Source organism: Arvicola amphibius, chromosome 7, assembly GCF_903992535.2.
Source record: "Arvicola amphibius chromosome 7, mArvAmp1.2, whole genome shotgun sequence".
Classification (NCBI taxonomy): domain Eukaryota; kingdom Metazoa; phylum Chordata; class Mammalia; order Rodentia; family Cricetidae; genus Arvicola; species Arvicola amphibius.
In genome coordinates this window covers 11,385,372-11,403,308 of record NC_052053.1, presented here as the reverse complement: position 1 = coordinate 11,403,308, position 17,937 = coordinate 11,385,372, and the positions used below count along the sequence as shown (strand labels likewise).

At 40.9% G+C, this 17,937-nt stretch overlaps 1 protein-coding gene across 2 annotated transcripts in view; it reads left to right on the top strand.

Annotated features, from left to right (window-relative positions):
- Scrn3 (secernin 3) overlaps window positions 1-17,937 on the top strand; it is a 31,389-nt gene that overhangs the window by 317 nt on the left and 13,135 nt on the right. Inside the window, exons 1-5 of one of the 2 annotated variants that reach the window (XM_038337069.1) lie at window positions 502-698; window positions 1,998-2,158; window positions 4,557-4,738; window positions 5,891-6,087; window positions 9,021-9,230. In XM_038337069.1, coding sequence (XP_038192997.1) covers window positions 2,000-2,158; window positions 4,557-4,738; window positions 5,891-6,087; window positions 9,021-9,230 — 748 coding nt within the window. In that variant the 5' untranslated portion in view covers window positions 502-698; window positions 1,998-1,999. Of the gene's footprint in view, window positions 1-501; window positions 699-1,997; window positions 2,159-4,556; window positions 4,739-5,890; window positions 6,088-9,020; window positions 9,231-17,937 lie in introns of those variants that run through there. The other variant, XM_038337068.1, reaches the window with a different exon arrangement.

Sequence of the window (17,937 nt, the reverse complement as noted above, 5' to 3'; positions counted from 1 at the left end):
CTCTTCCCTTCCAGTTGTTACGTACAGAATCTCTCTAGCGTTGGCTGACTTTGAATTCACAGATCTTCCTGCCTTTGCCTCCCGAGAGCTGCGAATAAAGGCGTGAGCCACTATACGCGTTTTCCTTCGGTTATTTCCAGCTACGTAGAAAGATATTCAACAAACACCGTGAACGATGACAACACGTTAGGGCCAAAGGCTTTCCTCCCCGGTGCTGTCTTCTTAGTAGCTGCCGCTATCCCAGTTACTGCGTCACTCACTGGGACTTGATCATCCTAGGGTTTGGTGTGGGTATGGCTGTTAGTCCACTGGCCTCTAGCAAGGATAAGAATAAGCCAGCTTAAAACAGGTGACAGCGTTTGTTTGAGGGTCGAGTGTGTTTCAGGTTTTTGAATTGTTTTATTTGTGACACGGACCATGTAACTCTCAAACTTCAATTACAGGCATGCGCCTCCTAGCTGAACTTTCACCTTCAGGGTCATACTGAATCAAGCCTACTAGATGGTGTTTTATTTTATTTTACTGATGAACCTGGAAGAAAAGAGGAAGAGAATTAATAGCCTGACTAAGTTATGTAATGGGCTAGCTAACTTTGGAGCCCTGTAGGTAGGAGATCAAAACTTGCAGAGAGGAGACACAAGAGAAAAGCAGTGATCACTTCTTCCCATCTTTGAGAACAGAAGAACCTTTATTTTAAGGTGTGTTCCATGGTGAACTTGTTTCTTGAGTCATTTTGTTTGTTTTGAAGCAGGGTTTCGCTATGTTCTTGAATTCTGGTAGCACAGGCTAGCTTCAAACTCTAACTCATCCTGCCCAGTGCTAAGATTATAGGCGTGCTACCATACCCTGCTTCGTTTTCCTTTCAGTAAAACATTTATTAATTCATATTTATTTTATTTATATTTATTCTGTTTTTATTCTGTTTTAAAGTGGTTAGAATGCTCGTGTATAAAACTGTGCTAAGATTTGGTTCTTATAATAGAAGGAAACTGGGCTGGAAAGGTAGCTCAGCGGTTAAGATAGCTTGCCTCTTTTCCTGAAGACCTGAGTTCAGTTCCCAACACAAGCTTGAGATGCTTCGCGACCTTCCCTAACTCCAGCTTCAGGGGGCTTGAGGCCCATTTCTGACCTTGGGCACCCCTATACTTACGGCAGACAGACACATAATCCATACACATGAATAGTAAAGACAAATCTTAAGAAATTTAAAATGAAAAGAAACTGAAAGTATGTTCTGAAAGCAAAATGAAAATGTAAGATTTTGAATTGTTCTAAAAGTGAGGATTTAAGATTTTCCCTGTCACAAATGAAGACAATTTGTGCGTCAGTCCCACAACCGGGATTTAGAAATCACTGCTATGAACTTCCACCCAGGAATCTTAACAGTAGTGATTTTCTTTATTTGTTTGTCCGTTTTCTGGTTTTTCCAGATGGGTTTTCTCTGTCCTGGAACTCACTTGGTAGACCAGGCTGACCTCAAACTCACAGAGATCCTCCCGCTTCTGCCTCCCAAGTGCCCCACTATGCCCAGCCTTACACGATTTCCGTAGATTAACACGAGGTCCTTGGATCTCCCGTCTAGTAAAGGGCCTCATGCAAACACTAACACCGCAGACCAAGGCACGTGTAGGAGCTATGAGCAGTAAAAAGAACTGGGAAAATTCAGGAGAGAGGTTTGCAGAAGAAACCTCTACAAACATTGGACCTGTGCACTAGGAGAAAGTGTTTCTCGTTGCCATTGTGTTGTAGTAGCAAATGGTTAATTACTAAATCATATTCTAATTTTCATAGTCCGTTATTTCTTTAAGACAGGTTTTAATATATAACCCTGGCTGCACTGGAATGCACAAAAGTAATATGATATTGAAAACTCTACTATGTACCTTTCTTAATATATCCCTTGGTCGTAGAGAAAAGCTCTGCTTTATGTGTGCTTAAAAATGTTTGTTCTTTTTATTTTGAAACTTCTATATGCTTCCTTTTTTGTTAAATTAAAGAGATGGAGCCCTCTTCCTGTGACACTTTTGTGGCATTACCTCCAGCCACAGTTGGTAATAGGGTCATTTTTGGGAAAAATTCAGACAGACTCTTCGATGAAGTACAAGAAGTAATCTACTTCCCAGCTGCAGTGCACAATGATTTAAGAAAGCGTCTTAAGGTAGGTAAAAATATATGTTGTGTTAGCAATATCTATCTTTAAACATATCAATAATGAATACTTCTTTTAAAAAATTTTATTTTATGTGTATGAATATTTTACCTATATGTATGTTGGTGTGCCTAGTGCCCATAGAGGTCAGAAGAGGGTGTAGGATCCCTGTAACTATGGGGAGCTGTGAGATGCCCTGTGGGTGCCAGGAACTGAGCCCTAGTACTTTACAAGAACCGCAGGTGCTCTTAACCACTGAGCCATTTCTCCAGACCCGTAAATGGTTCCTTCTCTCCCTAGCGAACACTGAAGTTAAAATTCAAGAATTTAAGTTTAGAAATGGTTTGAATCGAAAATAGACTTCTGGTCTCTTATTTCAATAATTTAGAAGGAGCTGCTAAAGTAATAAATACCGTTATCTCTTTGATTAAATATCTGAATGCTTTTTATATGTTGTATATGTTGGTCGTGGTGAGGGATTTCAAGTCAGCTATTAAAACCTGGAGGCGCCCTTCCAGAGGCTGAGAGTAGTGACTGGATGGTAGATGCGCTCAGAGCACAGTAAAGTAGGGGTGGCTTAAATGCTGGCCTTCGGGAAGAGTAGCTGCTGTGGCAGCAGAGAAGGAACATCTAGATTAAATTAGGGCTTAAAGAATGGGACTGGCGTATTGGTTCAGTGGTTAAGAGCACTCGCTGTTCTCGCAGAGGACCAGGGTTTGATTCCCAGCGCCTCCACGGTAGGTTACATCCATCCCTAACATAACTCCAGTTTCATAGTATCTGATGCTCTCTTCTGACCTCTGTGGGCAACAGGCATACATATGCATAGAAATACATGCAAGCAAACACTCATAAAATAAAATAAATAAGTCTTTAAAAAAAGAATGATTTAGTTAGAGCTGGGGCTTCAGCTGACAGTTCAAAAGGATTCTTCTTCATATAGAATAAGAAAAAAATATTTCAGATTTTATAAATAGCAAGTTTTTGGGTTTTTTTTTCCCTATGGTGCTGGGGATCAAACCAAGGGCCTCTTGTATGTTAGGCACATAACCTGCCAATTGAGCCACATTCTCAGCCCTATAAATATGTTTTGTAGTCCATCAAAAAAAGCTTACTAGGTGTCTGATAATACCATCAACTGTAGTGATGGAGCAACTGGCTGTGTTCCTGCCACCCAGCTCCCGGCCGCCTGGCTAGCTTATGCCCTGAAATAACAACACACAAATTGTATTCATTTAAATACTGCCTGGTCCATTAGTTTCAGCCTCTTATTGGCTAACTCTCACATCTTGATTAACCTATTTCTATTAATGTGTGTAGCACCACAAGGTGGTGGCTTACCGGGAAAGATCCAGCATGTCTGACCTGGTGGCTGGCTTCATGGGGACTGACCCAGAGAGGAGAGGCAGGGCGGTTGCCTCACTTCCCTCTTCCTCACTTCCCAGCATTCTGTTCTGTCTACTCCACCCACCTAAGGGCTGGCCTATCAAATGGCCAAGGCAGTTTCTTTATTAACCAATGAAATCAACACAAAACAGAAGACCCACCTACATCAATCAACATACATTTTATGTATTTTCCTTACCTCCTACATGCACATTAAATAAAATTGCCTTTAAATTTTTTATTTAAACAGTCTATTTAAGTGGAACTCAAAGGTTTATATTATCTTCTGTTGTTATGAACTTCCTGGATCCTTGATGTTCTAGCACTAACAGGCCTTAAATATAAGGCTTTTTGTATCTTAGTCTGTAGTTTTCTTTTGCTGTAAATGTTGGTTCCCCGGGACATTGTTCCTATTTCATACAAGCGTGTTTAAATCTAGCCCATGTGTAAGTCAGCTCCCCACTGCTGTGAGGAGTCCTCCTGGGTCTCTTCCACACGACATGTGGGCCTCTGTGGCAGTCATCCTCACCTACCTAAGGGTCTCAGGTACCTATGAGTGCGTAGATCACTGGTCAGGATGTACCAGACCTTGAACTTGCTTTCTTAATCTTCAACTCATATTAATTACTCTCCATGAAACAGTTTGAAGATTAATAACCATCATTTCTGAGCTTCCAGGGCAACTCTCTTCATTCTCTTCCTGCCCTTCATACTTAGGATTTGTTTGATCTTAGTTGATGTTGTTTCTTAAATGAAGCTTCGTGTTCTGTATCTTTGTAACCCACTTGCCTTAGCAGGATGTATTATAAAGGACATGCTCAGAAAGTATTTAAACAATAAATGCTTTAGAGTCGATTCTGAATGAGTTTTGAAGTTAGTGCTTTTATTATTGAAATTTTCAATTTGGTTTTGTTTCATCTACCTTCATCGTGATCGTGTCTTCCCAATGGTGTTTTAAATTCTGGAATTTGGTAACTCTCCACTTTGGATTTCATAGTTACATGACCTTTTCTTTTTACAGTGTACTTACATAGAAATTGACCAAGTTCCTGAAACATATGCTGTTGTCCTTAGTCGCCCAGCTTGGTTGTGGGGGGCAGAAATGGGAGCCAATGAGCATGGAGTCTGCATTGGGAATGAAGCTATATGGGGAAGAGAGGCTATTTCTAAGGAGGAAGCACTTTTGGGCATGGACCTTGTCAGGTAACTAGTATGCTGCTTCCTTACTACAGAATGTAGTTTCTGTCCCATCCAGCCCTGCAGCCATTCAGTTCCAAAGAAACACACAGAGGCTTATATTAATTACAAGCTGTTTGGCCTATTAGCTCAGGCTTATTATTAGCTAGTTCTTATAACTTAAATCAACCCATAATTCTAGTCTATGTTTAGCTTGGTACCTTTTCTCAGTGCAGCATTCTTGCTTCCTCTGCATCTGGCTGGTGACTGACTCTCTACCTTTCCTCTTCCCAGAATTCTCCTTGTCTGGTTGCCCCTCCTATACTTCCCTCCTGGCTACTGGCCAATCAGCATTTTATTAAACCAATATGAGTGACAAATCTTTACAGTATCCACAGCAACAGATTATGTAAGAAATAACTGAATACCAGTCAGCATCTATTTTCACACCAGCATGCAATTTCATGACTCTTAAATATCATTAATCCATCTAGGGTGGATGACTCAATCCATACACTGTTTATTGAAGAAGCGTGAGGACCTCAGTTTGATCTCCAGCACTTATGTGCACCTGTAATCCTGCACTGGAGAAGCAGAAGCAGGCAGATTCCTGGGCTTTCTGGGTCACTAGTCTAGCTTAATTGGTAAATTCCAGTTCACTGAGAAACCCTGCCTCATAAAATAAGGTGGAATGCAATTGAGAAAGCTGTCAGACATCAACCTCTGGCTTCTCAGTGCATGCTTGCATGAATGCATACCCTAGGCACACACCCGCATAAACATGTATATGCACTACACAAACACCTGCTGATACTTATGCACACCTATGCACATCATAAATTGGTGAGGAGCCAAAATTAGAAGTTATAATTAATCAGAAATGTCTGAATTGCTTTATTACATGGTTGACTAATTCCTTCACTTTATAAAGAGACATATCAGTCTTAGACATGAAATAGCTTTGCAATAAGTTACTGAGATGAAAGTTGACTCCAAAAATGTTTTCACTGTCCCAAACTGCCTTCAAAAGTACGACTTTAAAGGTTTTACTTTACGTATTAACTTGTTCTTTTTTGTTTTTTACTTTGAATGTAGCAAACATGGTGTTTCTTGAACATGAAGTTAAGATGAATAAAGGAAGTTATTTTTAATTTGAGATCCTTAATATTTTTATTTTAGACTTGGCCTTGAAAGAGCTGATACAGCTGAAAAAGCTCTCGATGTCATTGTCAACTTATTAGAAAAATATAGCCAAGGTGGGAACTGTGCAGAGGGTGAAGAATTTAGCTATTATAACAGTTTCCTGATAGCCGATAGGAATGAAGCTTGGATTCTGGAGACTTCAGGGAAGTACTGGGCAGCAGAAAAAGTCCAAGGTATGAACAACTATTTGCAATTTGGTTTATATAATTAATAAAATCGATCTTTAACTGTAGCTAAAGCATTTATTTGCTTTTCAAGATTTATAATCCGTTGCATTAAAGGATAAACTGCAGAGCAAAGTTAAAATTAGGAAGAACATAAAGGGAAAGAGAACTATGATGAGCATTCTTACAAAAAAATAAGCAGGTAACATTGTCTACGCAGCAGCTTTTGGCTATTTATCATGTTTTTTTTTTCTCTTTTTAACAACTACTTTTCTAACTTTGGACTGAATTCCAGAACTGCACCAGAGGTAAAGAGGAGGGGGTTGGTCTGGACATGGGTGACTCTGGGCCAGTGTTGATCAAGAGTGAATGGACGCAGGACAATTGATGTCACTGACTGTGTCAGTGCAGTCTGATTGCTTTGGAGCTGATTGCCCCCAATGATTTATTTGTGGTTAGATATTCCTCTTATTTCTGTGTGTGTGTGTGTGTGTGTGTGTCTGTTATGCATACATGTCTATATGTGTGTGGGGTACACATGGCCACTCCGTACAAATGAAGGTCAGAGGACAACCTCTGGTGACTCACTGTCCTCTTTGTGGTAGGGTCCCTATTGTTTGCAGCTCCTGCGCATGCCTGGCTAGCTGATCCATGTGATCTGGTGATTTTCCTATATTATCTTCCGTATCTCCACAGAAACTCTGGGATAAAAAACACTGCTACCGCCACAACTTTACATGAGCCCTGGGGATTTGAATTCAGATAACCCATTAAACTCTCTCTGTAGCCAGTTCTCTTCATTTCAAGGGAAGAAATCCAGAGAGGGAAAGCAACGTAAAGCAGCGAGTGGAAGTCTCTTCACCCCATTCTCAGTTCGCTGTTTTGTGGATAGAGGACATAGTTGCATGCCTCTTGTGTGCTTCTATATTGATTTCCTAGTTTTACAGAAGAGATGAGAGACGCATGTAAAAATACTAAATAGAGGTTAAAGGTTAGCTCAGTTGGTATTGTGCTTGTCTAGCATAAAGCAAGTCCTGGTTAATCACCAGCATTGCATAACATCTGGGAGGCATAGAGGTAGGGGGCGCAGAAGTTCAAGATCACTGCCACTCTGAGGTGGTGGTGCACACCTTTAACCTCAGCCCTCAAGAGGCAGAGGCAAACAGACCTCTGAGTTCAAATCCTGCCTGGTCTACACAGCAAGTTCCAGGATAACCAGAGCAACACAGAGAAACCCTGTCCGGAAAAAGCAAACAAACAAACAAACAAAAAGATGATTGTCTACTTCATACATAGTTTGAGTCCAGCCTAGGCTATAGGTAATCTGCCTCAATTAATCAATTAGTTAATTAGTTAATTGAGTGGATGATGTTGACCCATGGGCACTGTGAACATGAAAGAAAGGAAAAGTCACTGTGAACTTCCAGAGGAGTCCAGAAAGACTTCAGGAAGGAGCCTGCTGTGGAAAATCGGGATGTTATTTTTCAAAATAGGTCATTGTCAGTTATTTTCATGGACTTCAGAAGTAGTTTGTATATTTTTATGTTTAACGTTTTCTATGCTTTAATAAAACATATAAAATTATATTTAATGTATTTTATTATTATAAATAATAATGCCAACTGAACTGATTACATTATTGACCACTTTTTCTTTTATTAAACATGCTATGGAAAGACAAAGGAATGAATAGTATTGAAAAAGGTCTTATGTAGCTGTGCAAAACGAACGCCTTCCTGGATCTGATTAGCCTGCTGAGATCACCTTGCTGCTGCCTTCTCTTTCTCTTACTATGTGATCTCAAGAACTAGATGGTCCTTTTGAGTATCCACAGCACAGACATTCATCTGGCCATTGCGTAGAATATGCGTGTATTGAACTGCTAAACAAAGTGTCATACATCATACCGTGAGATACTACTCAGTAATAAGGAAATGATGAAGTGTTGATGGCGTGTTGAATAGAATTATCTTGAGGTAGAAAGACCAAAAGGCAGGGCAGCAAGATGGCCCAGCAAGTAAGCGTGCTTGCCGCCAGCCCTGACAACCTGAGTTTGATCCCCGGAGCACAGGGTAAAGGGTGCCTCTGTGCACATACACACAATGTACATTAAAAAATTTAATAATTAAAAAAAAACATAAGGCTATTTACTGTAAATTCCACTTAGATAACTTTTTTTTTTTGGTTTTTCGAGACAGGGTTTCTTCTGTAGCTTTTGGAGACTGTCCTGGAACTAGCTCTTGTAGCCCAGGTTGGCCTCGAACTCACAGAGATCCGCCTGCCTCTGCCTCCCGAGTGATGGGATTAAAGGCATGTGCCACCACCACCTGGCTAGATAACATTCTTTAAAATGCTATTTGTGTGTATGTGGACATGTGTGCTATGACACACGTGTGGAGGTCAGAGGACACCTTTTGAGAATTAGTTGCCCATTTCCAGCTTGTGGGCTCTGGGGACTGAATTCAGATGGTCAGGCTTGTGGCAAGTGTCTTTACCCACTAGGCTATGTTATCAGCCCCTATGTAATATGTGACATTGAGTTATACTAGCGTAAAAAGTACTAGGTGCCCAGAGTTAATGAATTACTAGAATTAGGAGATTCATGGCTTTGATATGAAAGAGTAACAGGGTATAAATACTCCTTTTCTTGACATTATCAATACCAATGTTCTGGTTATGATCTTATTCTATACTTTTATAAAATGTAATGAGTGGAACTGGAACCATAATGAGTGTATAGTCTCTCCGGATTACTTCACATAACTGCATCTGAGTCTACAGTGACCTCAAAGTTTAATTTTAAAATTTAATTGTTTAGACCATGCAGTAGATGTCCATGGCAGAAAACTTGCATTAAGTTTAAATAGTAATTTAAAAATCATAATGTAGAGAGAGATTCTGTTAAAGGTAACTTTTCTTCTCCTTCTCATCCTTCGAAACAGGAATTCGTAATATTTCCAATCAGCTCTCCATAACAACCAGGATCGACCGGGAGCATCCAGACATGAGGAACTATGCTAAGCAGAAAGGCTGGTGGGATGGCCAGGAGGACTTTGATTTTGCTGCAGCATACTCTTACATTGACACAGCTTCAATGATGACATCATCAAGCAGATACTGTCAGGGCTACAAGCTTCTGAATAAGCATAAAGGTAACTTTAGCATTTAAATAATGAAAAAATGCATTTTTTGAAGATATAATGTATTCTTATACTTAATAAAAATAGTTTGAATGAAACGGCATCAGGATAATGTAAGCTATTTTTTGATATGTGTGAAGTAGTAAACCATTGTGAGAACGCACTGATTCTTTTTGAGGGTCAAGTTCCAATTCCCAATCCTCAGAAATATTTTCTTTTTTTAAAAATTTTTTATGGTTTATTTAATTTTATTTTATGTGCATTGGTGTGAAGGTGCCAGATCCCCTGGAACTAGATTTTCAGACAGTTGTGAGCTGCCATGTGGGAGCTGGGAATTGAACCCGGGTCCTTGAGAAGAGCAGTCAGTGCTCTTAACCGCTGAGCCATCTCTCTAGCCCTCCCCCTTTTTTTAAGTTTTATTTATTTATTTGTTTTGTTGACAGTGTTCTGTCTGCAAGTATGCCTGCAGGCCAGAAGAGGGCACCAGATTTCATTACAGATGGTTGTGAGCCACCATGTGGTTGCTGGGAATTGAACTCAGGACTTCTGGAAGAATAATCAGTGCTCTTAACCGCTGAGCCATCTCTCCAGCCCCCACATTTTTCTTTTTAAAAAAACTATTTGAACCAGGATCTCACGATACATCTCTGACTGGCTTAGTATTCACTCTGTAGACAGACTGATCTTGGAACTCACAGAGATCTGCGTGCCTCTGTCTTCCGAGTGCTGGGCCATCACACCTCGCTGTACTGCTACTTAATTATTTCTAACGGTAGTATTTCTGTTTGTTTATATGTTTTGTCTTATTTTGTTTGTGTGTGGCTTTATATATACTCACATGTGAGTTCAGGGGTGCACACACCCATGTTTGTACATTTGGAGGCCTGAGGTTTGATCTTTAATGTCTTTCTCAGTTGCTCTTCACCTGGCTTTTTCAGACAAAGTCTTTCATTGAACCTGGAGCTTACCTTTTTAGCTAGGCTAGCTGGCCAGAAAGCTCCTGAGAGCTGGGGTTACCCGTGTGAGCTGCCACCCCTGGCTTTAATCTAGGTGCTGGGGATCCAAACTCAAAGCTTGCAACAAGTGCTTTCCCAGAGAGCCATTTCCCCAGCCCATGTGTCTCAGTCAGTGTTCTATTGCTGTGCAGACCACGACCAAGGCAATTCTTATAGAAGAAAGCATTTAACTGGGGACTGGCTTACAGTTTCAGAGGGGTCAGATCATGGCAGGCAGCGAGGTGGCATGCAGGCAGGTGTGATGCTGGAGAAGTAGCTGAGCTTTACATCCTGATCCCCAGGTAGGAAACAGAGAGAGACTGGGACTGGCATGGGCTTTTGAAATCTCAGTGCCCACTTTAAATGCTTTATCTCCTCCAACAGGGCCATGCCTCCTAATCCATGGGATCTAAGCATCAAATATATGAGCCTACGGGAGTCATCTTCATTTAATCCACCAAACCATAGTTGTTTTCTTTTTATGAAAATAATATCTAGAACTCGTGGTTGAAAAGTCAGATATGGGTTTGCAATCAGGAAACCTCAAGATCCAGGATATGTTTCTTTCTGTTCTAATTATGTGGATCTTTGATATGATACACACTTGATTGCTGTCCATATGGGAAATAGACTATAGTAATATACGTTGCCACCATTGAATCTACGTAAGTGGCGTGGAGGTTGTGTGTTTACTGTGGTGGTTTCAGTGTCACATTTAAGGCTGACCGACCTTCCCTTCTGCGTCACCCAGGCTCTTCCTCTCGTTTATTGGTCCCTTCAGATACTGTGATTTTCATTCAGCAGATTCCATTTGGCGACTTTTGTGCCTCTCCGTGTCTTCTCTCACTACCTCCTGATTTTCTTTGAATCCCCGAGAATATTTATCATATTTATAACATTTTCAGTGTTCTAACCTGCTGCCGCCATCATCTCTTGAGAGAGCCGAGTCTCCTTTTGTTGATGTGATCATCTTCTGGCTTGGAGTCATATCCTTCTGCTTATTAATTTTTCTAGTGATCGTGTGTGTGTTCTGGGGATGAAGCCAAGGGCCTCGTGTTAGACAAGCACTCCTGCTAGAGGACACTTCTAGTCCCACAGAAACTTGGCTGGAAATAGTATTGTAATTTTGTTTCTTGAGTGCTAGGTTTTTTGTTTGGTTCGGTTTGGTATTCTTTTAAACAGTAGACTTTGTGTTGAGTTCATCTAAGTCACTTAGGAAGCAGTTCCACACCTCTGAGGCTGGTTTTACAGAGTCTTCCTAGGGAACTATGGAGTAGTTCTGACCAGTCTGTATGTCCACTCTGCTACCCCAAGTCCTTCCAGGACCACGTTTCTCTCAGCAGATCGGGAATTCATTGCATTCTGTGCAGTCCTGGGCACGTCTGCCTCTTTATGGTGTATTAGAGCTGAGTCTTGTACAATGGTCAAATGACTTGGTCATTTGAAACACTGTAGAATCGAATAATTTCATCTGACTGACGTTTCTAGAATTCTATCCAGCAATAATGAAGTGCTCTTCAAGTATTTACATGGAACATAGACTAAAATAGACAATATCCTGAGTCATAAGATAAATCTTAAAATTTTAAAAGAACTGTAACAAATGCAGCCTGTGTCTATAAAATAAATTTGGAATCAGTTCCAAAGGAATTTCTGGAAAATCACTAATGCATTCCTTTCATCTGTTGGTCACAAAAGTTTCAAGGGAAGTGAGAAAGTTTTTGAGCAAAGTGGAAATGAAAACGAGCGCCCAAATCTATGGGATACCGTGAACCTAATGCTATGAGGAAACCTATGGTGTTAAATGCTTTTACTACACAAAAAACCTTAATGTGGCAAATTTCACCTTAAGAATTTTTTAAAAAGGCAAAAATAAATTCCAAAAATGCAAGAAAATGAATTAAGGAGCCCAAATCAATAGAATTGAAAACAAGAAAATAATAGAGAAAATGGAGTAGCAAAGAACTGGTTCTTCAGGAAGGTTTACCTGGTTCACAAAAGGAGACAGACCCAAGTTTCCAGGTTGGAATGAAAGAGTTTTCTGGAAGATGACAAAGGAATACTTCTGACAGTTCTGTGCTCAGAAATTAAATAGCTCAGATGAGATGATCCAATTCCAGATCACTAAAAACTCACCTAATAAGAAGCAGGCAACTCTTACTTTAACAGGCACTTCAACTGCTTCAGGTCAGTTTGTTCATCCTCGGCTTTTCCGGTCTGCCTCTTGTGATTATTCGGACACCAGCTGGAGAGTTGTGCTCCTCCCAACCCACGACGGAGGGTTCTGCTAGATGTGTGGGTACATACATCCAAGCATTTCAGAGGCTGGGGGAAGATAAGCCTGGGCTGCATGTCAAAACCCCGTCTCAAAAAATAAAATAAATAACCAAACCAAAACAAGAACAACTAATTTAGAGTTCCTCTCTGAGCTTCATGGAACTTCTCCCTCAGTTTCCAGTGTTTGTGGCTGACTTCTGATTCTTCAGACCAGAAAGACCAAGGATTCTTCCTGCTGCTAGCTCAGCATTGCACAGCACGGTACGGCACGGTGCAGTGTGGCACAGAATGGCGCAGCAAGGCACAGTATGGGATTTACTTAGACTGTAGTCACAACAAAACCGAGAAGTATCCTGTGCTGCATCCTGTCCTCCAGGTGCCGCCTGTCCTCCCTGTTGTCTCATTTTTGTTAACTGGGCAAAGACTTCCAGCAGCTGCTTAGAGTGTTGTGTGAGTTTACACCTGGATGGAGACGGGTTGGCCCAGGTGCTGCAAACTTAGCCGCAGTGGAAGCAGAACTCGTGCCTCTGTCTTTAATAGTTTGTGCTGCTTTTCTACTCAGAGCGTGTATTCACAGGATTCGTAACTAAGGTCTTTGTATATTCTTCTAGAGATGACACCTAATGGAACAGTCGTGTGCATGCGTTCATTCCCTCTGAAACAGTCGTGTGCATGCGTTCATTCCCTCTGAAACAGTCGTGTGCATGCGTTCATTCCCTCTGAAACAGTCGTGTGCATGCGTTCATTCCCTCTGAAACGGCAGCATGCGCTCAGAGTTGTTGCACTTAATTGTCTAATTTAAAATAGTTCCTGTGTACAGATGTTTTGCCCGCATTGTATGCCTGTTCACCACTTGTGTGCCTGATGCCCATGGAGGGCATTGGAAGCCCACAAAGAGCATCAGATTCCCTGGCACTTGAGTTATAGATGGCTGTGAGCTGCCATGTGGGTGCTGGAAATTAAACCTGGGTCCTCAGGACGAGCTGCCAGTGCTCTTACCTGCTGAACTGTCTCTCCAGCCCCCAAGACTCCATTGTTTTTGAAACAAGGTCTTGACAGCTGCGGTTGGCCTCAAACTCACGAACCTCCTGCTTCTGCCTCCTGTGTCCGGGGATTACAAGCCTGTGTCATCACATCTGGCATTATTTTTCTTTAGTTAGCAATATATAATGTAAGTCGCTTGGTTGTAAATATGCAGAACTTTGAAAGACAGGTATATTTTATTAGTATTTTGATAGCTCCTTCATTTCTCTGCAGTACTGTTTTAATCATTACATAGTTAAGATTATCCGAATCAGACTTTAGTCAACCCTGTTTTTAAAGTCGGATTTAGTTTGTCATTACTGGAAATTATGTAGCCTGTTTGTAGCTTGTTTATATTACACCGTGGTTTCCATCCTGGACTGAGTTTCTGCAGGAAGACTGTGAGGTTGGAAATCTATGTGCACTATGTATTTATTCACTGATCATATACATTTTAAGACCTGAAACGTGGGAAAGTCAGAAATCGTCATTAATTCGGATTTCCACCAGCAATATTTGAATGTCAGTTTCTAATATGTTTATCATTTTTATCTACTCATACAAATTTACAGGCAAAATTAGCATATTATCTAGAGATATCATTAATTGATGAGATTAGATACTTATATTTATCAAAAATTTGTGATTTTTCTATAAATTGCTTATTTACTATGTTATTTTTCCCCCATTTTTATTTTGGATTACTACTGGCTCTTAACAAATAACCTCCAGCAAGGCTTGGATGTACAATCTTTTAAGCTTAGTGCTGAGAGACAGAGAAACCCGGATCTCTGCTTTTGACAACAATCTGATCTGAGTTCCAGGCCAACTAGGGCTACATAATGAGACTCTGTCTCCAAAAACAAACGGAAACCAAAACCAAAAGAACTTCCAGTATGCCTTTCTTCAGTTGTTACCAAGTAATTTCAGCAAAGTGCTTTTAATTTAGATTACTAAGTGCAGATAATTTCCAAAAGGGCAGTTGTAATGAGAATATGTAACCGGTCTACTTTCTTCACTTGAAGGATAGTAATAATGGTTTTTTTGAGGTGGGGTCTCACTGTGTATTTCCAGTTGGTCTAGGAGTTGGCCTGTAGACTGGGCTAGCCTGGACCTCACAGAGATCCGTCTGCCTCTTTCTCCCAAGTGCTGGGATTAAAGGCCTGGACCACTATGCCCAACCCGTATAAAATGTGTCTTTAAGTAGTCAGGAAGCAATTACTGAGAGATGGATCAGTGATTGGCATTTGCCTTTAGATATTCATTAAATCAATTAACCTTATGTTAGCTATTTGATATGGCAAAATAGTTTGTGGCAGAACATTCTTGGAACAACTTTCTTTTCAGGGTATTTATTATCTTAGGGTACTTTAATATCCAAAAGAATGTCTTCTAATTTAAGGTTTCCTATAAAGTTTTTCGGTGTAAGTTTGACATTTTACAAATATTTAACACCCCCGCCCCGTGGCAGGTATGTTAAAAATGCCACAGCATGTCACAGCGAGGATCTTCATTTCAGGCATTATTAGTACTGTAAAACAACTCAGAGCAGCCGTTACAGCAACACCCGCCACTCCCCTGTCTTCCAGGCGTGTCAAGGGTACTCTGCTGAGTGTCCACAGGCAGCCACGAGAAGCAGACAGCATATTCATTTTATAAGTGAGAAAACTGTGCCTTCATTTATTTTCTCTGTGAAACTGGGTGAAAACTAAGCTTCTTACTTGCTCTTAGTTTTTTAAAATTCATTGTTTTCTACGAGTCAGTTGTGTGTACGTAAAATGTTAATTAAGAATTGCTGAATTATTTGCAACTTGTCAATCATTTAACAAATGGTTTATTATTTTATACTTTTTCTGGCAACAATTTTAAAGAACCTGAAAATTAATGGATAATCTTAAAACAATGAAGACCAGGGGGTGTGTGGCTTAGCTGATAAAGCGCTTTCCCTGCATGCACAAGACCCTGGGTTCGATCCCCAGTACCACATAAAATCATGTGATACTTGCCTAATTCCAGGAGTTGGGAAATAGAAGCAGGAGGGTCATCATTAACTCAAGGCCAGTCTGGACCCTGTCTCAAAGTGTGTGTGTGTGTGTGTGTGTGTGTGTGTGTGTGTGTGTGTGTGTGTATGTGTGTGTGTGTGTATGTGTGTGTGTGTATGTGTGTGTGTGTGTGTGTGTGTGTGTGTGTGTGCTGACAAGATGACCCTGTTGGTAAAGTGCTTGGCAAATTCACGAGGGCATGGATTGAGATCCCCAGCACCCACATGAAGAACGGATGTGGCAGTATGTGCCTATAATCCCAGTGGTGGAGGTCTTGGGGCTCAGTAGCTAGCTGGTCCAGCTGGATCAGTCTCAGAACAGAGGAAGATACCTGATGTTCACCTCTGGCCTCCTCCGCATGCACATGTGCACCCCTGCTAGTGCACAGCCACCCAACCTCACAGAATTGGAGATGAGCTATGCACAATCAAAACGGAAAGGAATGAACCAGGTGTGAGGACTTAGGCCTGACTAAGCCCCGAGGACTCAGCATTTGGTAGCGGAGGCAGGAAGATCCAGACATGTTCTGTACCACCCTGAACTGTATAGTGAAACTGTGTCTCAGAGAAACATGGTAGAAGGAAAATGTCAAAATTCCCAAGGTTGAGGGTAACTGGACAAAAGGAAGAAAAACCAAATAGAATGTTAAAAATTAATTAGCTACCACACTGAAGTAATTGTCATACTGAACTATAAAATAATGGAATCACAGTCCCGAAATGCACGCATGAATATAGCAACGGATGCATCTGACACAGACTTCAATCTCGACAAGTGTGATGTGCAATCCACCCAGTTTTCTATGCTTTGTCAAAAGAATAAATGTCTTTTCAGTAGTTCCATACGAAATTGTCCACTGGTATATTATGTTTAAAATTTGCTATGATTTTTTCTAGATAAAAGAGCCTACTTCCCTTCTTTCCATCCGTCCCTACCTGATGGCTATTAAGGGTGCTGCATGTGTACCCAAATTGCATCTATATTCACGCGTGTGTTTTAAGTAACCGGTTGAAATTGCTATGAAATTGCACCCTGCGCTTTTCCGTTCACTTTGCTGCACCTTCCGCCGCCGGCTCGGTACTTATTCAATGCCTGCTAGTGGGTTACTTACAGCCATCCTGCTCGAGTGGCCATGCAAATCCTCCTTTCATTTTGAGAATTGTAGGTTTTGAATCCTGAAAACATTTCTATAATACCTATATTATCACAGTGTTACAGCTCTGACATTGTGGGTTTTTTTTTTTTTTTATTAAAACTTGCCATTTAGAGGAATTTAGACCCGAATCATTTTTAAATCTCACTAGATGCTGAAGCATTGTGCCTGATAGATAGGTGTGAATGGTAGGGTTTTGCTTTATCGTTGAGTTTAATATCAAGGGCTGAGTGTAGCTGTGCCCCTCTGCTCTCCCCAGCGTCACTCGGGATTCACTGAAAACGGAGCAGCGCAGCTTCTCTAACAAGTTGTCTGTAAGTTCAGCCAGGCAGTTTCTGAACTTGAAATCATGGCTATGTTATGAAGGAACTAGGTAAGAGCATGCAAGTGTGCATAAAGCCCATTGCCATTAATATAAAACGGCTGGCCGCTGCATCTTTAACGGCAGGCCATTAGATTCTTTCATATGAAAGAATTTCCTTTTTCACTGAAGCAGCAGAAGTCATAATTTGGATCCAGACTTGCTGTGAACTTTTTTTTTTGATCCCCATATGGGGGGGTTCTGGCCTTTTAGATTGTCTGTGAGTTAACCCAGAGCCTGCTGTATACTAAGCACATACACCATATTAAAATATGCTTCCAGTCCCAATTACCATAGGGTTTTGTGAGAAAAGAAAAACCTGTCGTCAGTCGCCCATAGGTAAATGAAAATTATTTGTTTCTTTAGAACTAATATGATTTTAATACAATAATTAAACATTTCCAGCTAACATATCCTAGTGTATCTAATGGCAGAAATTATATTTTACCTTTTCCCTATTTAATTACAATTTAATTTTATTATTTGTCTCCTGCCCCTCCTTTGTATGGCCACCTCTCGCAAATATGGCCTCCTCTTCTTTAATCGTTGTTGTACATAAATGTATGTAACAATATAGCCTGCTGAGCTCATTCAGTGTTGCCTACGTGTATTGTTTCTAGGACTGCCCACTTACTGTTGGGTAACCAGCTGGGGCTCATCTCTGGGGAGGACTAAGTCCCCCTCGCTCAGCAGTCATTAGTTACCTGTAGCTCTTTATCTAGGGGAAGGGGCCTCATGAGATTCCCTCCGTCTATATCAGGGGTCAACTGTTGTTGGGATTATTCAGGTCTTGTCTAGGCAGCCATGTTGTTGACAGAGGGCACAGTCTCACCACAGACTTCCCGGTCCTCTGCTTTGCAATCTCTTC